This window comes from Suricata suricatta, chromosome 5 (genome assembly GCF_006229205.1).
Source record: "Suricata suricatta isolate VVHF042 chromosome 5, meerkat_22Aug2017_6uvM2_HiC, whole genome shotgun sequence".
In the NCBI taxonomy this organism is placed as follows: domain Eukaryota; kingdom Metazoa; phylum Chordata; class Mammalia; order Carnivora; family Herpestidae; genus Suricata; species Suricata suricatta.
The window spans coordinates 45856649-45863576 of NC_043704.1; the positions used below are offsets into that span (position 1 = coordinate 45856649).

General features: G+C 38.2%; 1 protein-coding gene across 1 annotated transcript in view; it reads right to left on the minus strand.

Moving 5' to 3' along the window:
- The window catches only part of GABRR3 (gamma-aminobutyric acid type A receptor rho3 subunit), a 47899-nt gene extending 41454 nt beyond the window's left edge, over positions 1 to 6445 (minus strand). Inside the window, exon 1 of the mRNA XM_029940692.1 lies at positions 6321 to 6445. Within this exon, the coding sequence (XP_029796552.1) occupies positions 6321 to 6445 (125 nt within the window). The remainder of the gene's footprint in view (positions 1 to 6320) is intronic.
- Positions 6446 to 6928: the final 483 nt, after the last annotated feature.

Below are 6928 nucleotides of genomic sequence, written 5' to 3' on the forward strand. Positions count from 1 at the left end.
GACAGTGAAAGACAGAACATGAGCATGGGAGGGGCAGAGAGAGAGGGAGACACAATCTGAAAGAGGCTCCAGGCTCAGAGCCCAACATGGAGCTTGAACTCACAAACTGTGAGATCATGACCTGAGCCGAAGTCAGACGCTTAAGCGACTGAGCCACCCAGGAACCCAAAGTTATCAATTTTTGCTTTGAGTTACAATCTTTTCCTTCCTGGATGAAACTAAGGAAACAATTTCCATGTTCCCCTTTCCTCAGTATCAGAAACTCTACTAAAGGGGCACCTGGTGGCTCTGTCAGTTCAGTGTCCAACTTCAGCTCAGGTGATGATCTCACGTTCCTTGAGTTTGGTCCCTGCATTGGGCTCTGTGCTGACAGCTCAGAGCCTGGGTCCTGCTTTGGATTTGTGTCTCCTTCTCTCTGCCCTTCCCTTGTTCTCTCTCTGTCTTGGTCTTTGTCTCTCTCTCAAAAATAAATAAACACTAAAAAAAAAAAAAAAGAAACTCTACTATAATTTTGTGACTAAGAAAGTGGGGGAAGAAAAGGCTGGATTTTGAGTGGTTTTAGGGAGATTAAGAGTCTTTGAGGAGGATATATTAGGCAAAGAATTAAAAAGAACTAGAGCCAGAAAAGGAAAAGCAAAAAAATCTGAGTCATTCTGATAAGCATTGGAGTTAAATAAATGGAATGACAAAACCTCATTTTAATTGAGTCACTAACACTCAGCAGGTTACTTTACAAAACTGCTTTCTGAAGGGCTTATATGCTTGATTAGTTTACTAGGATGAAACTAGTTGAAAACAAGTAGGGTGACATGAATAAACTATTTATCCAAGGAAGGATATAATTAACAAGCATTAAAAAATTTTTTTAATCTAAGAGAGTTAACAGTGAGATGCCAATTAAGACCATAATTACTATTTTATACCTATTAAATGAGCCCCAAACACAAAATCTTAGTAGCCAACCATGTTAAAAGGACATGATGAAATAAAAACATTTATACTTTGTAGATGGCAGCATAAATATTGGCAAACCCCTTTTAGAAATCAATTTCAAGAGCTATAAAGATAATTCATATGCTTTGACTCATAATTCATTTCCAGGAATATTATAATTTTTATTGTTACAGGGAAAATTACAAGCATAAAAATATTTACTGCTGTGATTCACAACAGTGCAAATTTGAAAATAAATGTTCAATAATAAAGTAGGTAATTTTGGTCCTTTAATTCAAAGTAATAATATGGAGTGATTAAAAATACCAACCATTATAATGTCTGTGAAGCAATGTAGAAAATAATTAAGTTAAGAAAATACAAAATGGTTTCTATACTATAATTTCAAACATGAAAAATCATGGAGCTATATGAATAAGGATTAGAACTTGGAAAAGGGAAAGCATTGAGATTCTTTGTATTATTTCTATGTAAAATTTCATTATTGAATTGTGTAATAAATTATAACATAATTATATATTATTATTATCAACTATCTAGCACAAGTTGGATCTGCCATCTCAGACCTTTTCCAAATAAATATCTAGGCATAATTCTCCACCTTGTTGAGGAGGGAGCATAAGGCAAGCTGAGGGCAAAGCACAAGCTAACAAATTCCCCAACCCCTCCCACAACTGCCCCCCAATCAAGGAGGGAAATATATGACATTCCTCAGAGGTTCCTGGCTGTCCAAGAACAAAGGAAAGGAAAAACCAATGTTTAACTGATAGAGATCACAGTCATGCAGGACATGAGTCTCCATCAGTTTATAACTGTCTTAGTAAATTATAAGAAAAAGGCATTCTTATCAATAGCCTGCCCTCCAGAAACCAACAGACTCAGTTTCTTGGAGTCCTAGCATCATCTTCCCCTCCACAGGGATGTTGGGAACAAAGTCAAGAAGAAAATGTAAATCACATTAAATTTCTTTATAACCTGTAGCCCATTGACAAATACTTGAGGCAATACAGAGGATAATCTTTCTCCAGGAACCTCCTACTGTCTTAACCTTCAGGCCTTACTAGATCAAAAACAACCTTAGCTTGACAACCGCAAGGCCCCAGACCTCTTAGGAGTCCTCATTAGCATATGCAAGTCCTTCAGGAGGCCTTCCTTTTGCTGTGACCTCCCCCAACTCCATAGTATATAACCAATCACTCCTCACAACCTTAGTGCAGCTTTCTGCCCATAGATCCTGTCCTCGTGCTTTAATAGAGTCATCTTTTTGCACCAAAGATATCTCAAGAACTCTTTCTTAGCCATTGGCTCCAGACCCCCACCAGCACTCCAAAACTGCATCATTATAATGTCATTCTCCTTGTCATTCTAGAAGCATGTCCTGCTGCTTAACATGGACTTTTTTTTTTTTTTTTTTTTGCCACTGAAGCTCTATTATGAACCAATACAGAGGCCTAGGTCTCAAATAATGTATAGTCAACATTTAAAAAACTTTGCACAGACTTACTATTTTTCTTTAGAAAAATACAAAATGAAGCAAAAATGATCTATTAGGCTACATAGATGCAGATCCAAGGATGCAATTAAGTAGTAGGAAAATTAGGTGATCCAGACTTTGGTCACTAAGACAATCTTCATACTTCTGGGTCTAATGATTATATCTAGGTCCCTGATGCTTTTGCTAAATCTTAGGGAGGACATGGTGCACTATACAGAGCAAAACTTATGACTTTGACTGAACTGCTCTTGAGCTTTGGAATTCTGGACATACACACCTGACTTTAGTCAGTAGCCCATCTCTTATAAAGACAAAAATCCTATACAGATGAACATTTCTGTGGAAGAGTCAGCCAGAGAGATGGCTCCAATTAAGACACAACACTTCCTGTGTCTTACTTGAGCCCCTACATGATCATGAGCTCAGTGGTGAGGTCTCAGTTTCCTCACCTGTGAAATGAGAAAATTGGACCAGATTAGGAGCTGGTCTGCAGATATTTTTTTTTGGCTAGCCTATAGGATATATTGAATTAGAAAATTTCACATGAAAATCTTAATTTCATACTTCTTTTACAAACTCAAAGAATCTAGCAACACTGGGCTCAAGTTTTCTTACAACAAGGAAAGGCTGGACCAGTTATGTCTCGAGAGAAGCGTATTTTCCGTAGTTGTACAACCTCTGCCCCTGCCTTCTGTTTACCTGCAGTAGCGCTTGAATTTGCCATCCCTTGGGCCCACCGCCTTTCGTGTTAGGTTCATGAATGTGCGAAAATGGTTAGCAAGTTGTTCTCCGGGAAAGAGACAGGCCTTTTTGTAGTGTTTGCTGATTCCCATGATGTAAATACTCCCACGTGTCTGATTTCAGGGTACTGACATGATGGAGATGTGTATAGCCCATAGTGTAGGGCCGTATGATATGATATGATATGATATGATATGATATGGCTTAATACAACATAACATAATATAATACAGTACGATTTAACATCACTTACTATAATATAGAATAGGATAATACAATATAGCATGGATTTCTACCATACAGATAGAATACATGTAAATAACCAAAAGAGCAATGGCAGTAGTAAAATGTAGTAAAGGATTTGGGAAGTGGTGAGTTTTAAGTACTTATTACTTTAAAAAATTATTTAATTACACTTTATGCAATTTAATTTTTAATAATGTTTATTTTTAACAGCTAGCAATAGATTTCCAGCAAATGTAACAATTGGCCCCTGAAAGCCTGTGTAGGCGGCATCCATACTCTACTTCCTAAGACCCGAGAGAGCATATTGCTCCCCTGGCATCTGTAATCCCCAGCCCAGCACTTGGCATGTAAAGGGCACCCAAGACACCCATTAGCAGAATGAATAAATATTCAGTGAGCCTATATGTCTGATCCTCTTTGTATCACCAGGGAGCCAAATCTCTTCCCTAGGCAAAACAGGGACATTTTTCCACCTGTCAAAACTTACTTTATTCATCAAATTCCCCTTTTTGTCCTATTTTGTTTTTAAGAAACAAAGGGTATCTTTAGGTAAAAGATTTTAACACTATTTGGACAAAAAAGGCAATTTTTGGGTAAAGAATATGATTATATACTAAAAAAAATTATAGCAAAGCCTATAAAACCTGACTGGATGAAAACTGGCTCAAAATAATGCACATAAATGCAAGGTAATGTAAATCCACCCACTTCATAATTTTCAAAGAAAGATCATTCTATTAGTTCTTTTATGTTATAGAAAAATGGATTATTAATCAACTAATTAAATAATTACTTATTTAGTTACTGATAATCAGATTGGGTGCAGGGCAAAGACCCTCACAGTATTTATTCACAATACTTAGGTCTGGAGAATCCTAAGCTTCCTACTCTAGAAACTACCCTATACAGTAATTTCCATGTTTTTGTCAAAAATGCCTTCAAATCTTCATGAAATCTGGCAAGTGGCAGCTCAGAAATTGGCTGGCTGGATTACTCTATTCAGTCGGGGAAAATGACTGGCTTTCATTCTAAGTGGCTATTTTTGAACGAGAGTTGATAATTTACTCAATCCCTAGTGCCCTAGAGGATTTTTCTTTGAAGAACAAAAGAAACCAATAGAAATTTTAACGCATCATATTCTAGCTAATATTGAAAGGAGTACCTCACCCAGGATCGACAGAAGGGAAAACAGATAAGCTTGGCCCCATGTAGCAGAAACCCCGAGATGCCCTCTTCATTTATTTTTTTATTTTTTTATATTTTTTAAATATTTTATTTATTTTTGAGAGAGAGAGAGTGAAAGAGAGAGAGAGAGAGAGAGAGAGAGAGAGAGAGAGAGAGAGAGAGAGAGAGAGATGGCTTGAGCAGGGGATGGTCAGAGAGAAAGGGAGACACAGAATCTGAAAACAGGCTCCAGGCTCTGAGCTGTCACCACAGAGCCCGACGCAGGGCTCGAACCCACAGACCGTGAGATCATGACCTGAGCCGAAGCCGGACACTCAACCGACTGAGCCACCCAGGCGCCCCAATGTGCTCTTCATTTAAATAGGATCTAAAAATGAGACCTCTAACATAAGGAAGAAATTCCTACCTCACCACAAAGAACCGATGCCCCTCCTGCCCCGTAGATAACACCTGAAAGATACACAAAGATTCTTCTGCAGCAACTCTATCACTGACAGTGGGCCAGTGGGATGGGTTAGCTCCTATCACAATTTCCCTTTTCCTCAGTCTGGCGTTATAATCCCATGTTTCGAAAATACTGCTTGCCTAATTGCCTTGAAGAAGACTCAGAAAGTGGTTAAACTGGATGAAACTTCATAATATCTCAGATCTGAGTGTGGGAACAGAAGCATGGAAAAAAGTGTGGAAGGTGGCTCATGATTTTTAAGAACAGAGCAGAAACCAGGAAGGAATCTAGTAAATTTTTCCTCCCAACCTCTCCACACCTCTTTTGTTTCTGGTCATTAAATCTGAGGCTTCACAAGGATTTATTAATTTTTTATGTTCTCTTTCCTGATCTTATTGTGAGTGCTTCATAAATATTCAAGATGTGAGGGCAATCTGGCTGAAACATCTGTCCCCTCGTTGATTGTCAAGGCTAGCTGAGTGATAGTACTCACCTTCATTCCTCAATTTCCCCTACTGGGTATTTTTGAAAATCTTGTGCTTGGTGAAAGGGAGCAAGAGGTCACTTTTTGCTTATTAAAGGTACTGAAGTAGTAGGTGATTCATCATTCCTGCTTGCCTGGGACCGAGGGCATTCCTGGGACACTTAGTGCTAAAACCTGGGGAGTTCCCAGCCAAGCGGGAGGAACTAGTCACTCTACTAGATTGCTCCTCCACTGGTATTTGCTAACATGCTTTCAATTATCGACGATAAGACAGTAATGATGATGAACTGACATTCAGGATAATATTTCAAATGTATGGAAACTCATCTTGAAAGGCAACAAATGGCTTTATGCTTTTCATTACTATATTATCAATTTATGGAACTATATATACTCTCTAAGTACTTGATATAGAAGTTGTTGCTTAGACTAATTTCTACTAAAATTTTTTTACAAAACTTTAAACACATGTCATTATTAGTAACAGATGCATTATTCACTGAAGAAATACATTTTCTGAAAGAAGATCCCTACATGAGCCCCTAATTGTATTCTCCAAAAATAAGCATACAATTGTCAGCAGGACCCAGGATTTATTAACATCTTTCTGATGCTAACCAGAGGTGATTTATTTTGATAGGTAATCTAGTTCCTGAGACAATCACCAACACAAATACAAGGCAGATTTGTTTTGAGGTTTCCCACAGGTGTGAGGCAGCTGGTGAGGGAAAGTGGGCATTGACTGCCAAGACTAGACTCTGCTATCTTACCCGGCTCTTTTCATTGAAGTGGAGCAATGCTGGTAGGACTTCTTGATTTCAGAAGCAGCAAAAACATCTGGCGTCAGTGTGATCCAGATGCAGGTGAGGAAGACCAACTGGAAAGTCAGGATCATCTCTTCCAAAAAAAAGGAATGTAGATGGATGCAACCAATATTATCATCAGTATTGCTTCTTCATGCGGCTCTTTAAAGGCAAACAGAGTACCACGTAAAAGGAGAAAAGAGAGGCATTGCCTTCAATACAGTGTGGCTTGTTTTAGTAGATTAAATAGGTTCACATCACTTACAGGCAAACATCTGTCTGGCTCATCAGCAGTTTAAGGAAAACAAAAGCAGATCTTTTCATTTTCAGTTTCCATCCTTTAGTCCCTCTTTCCTGGGAAGGTTCTTAGTGAGATGCTTGATCCCCTCCTCAGTACACTCTCATCTGGAGTCTGGTCCTTGGCAGACACAGAAGTGAGGTTAGACATTAAATCCCCATAATCCAACACAATATCATTTGAATATGTCTAATGATTCAGCAAAATAATATGCTTAAAAGAACAAAGATGATTAATTTCATTTTAATTATGCATTGGAGGACCTTTTTAACCAGAA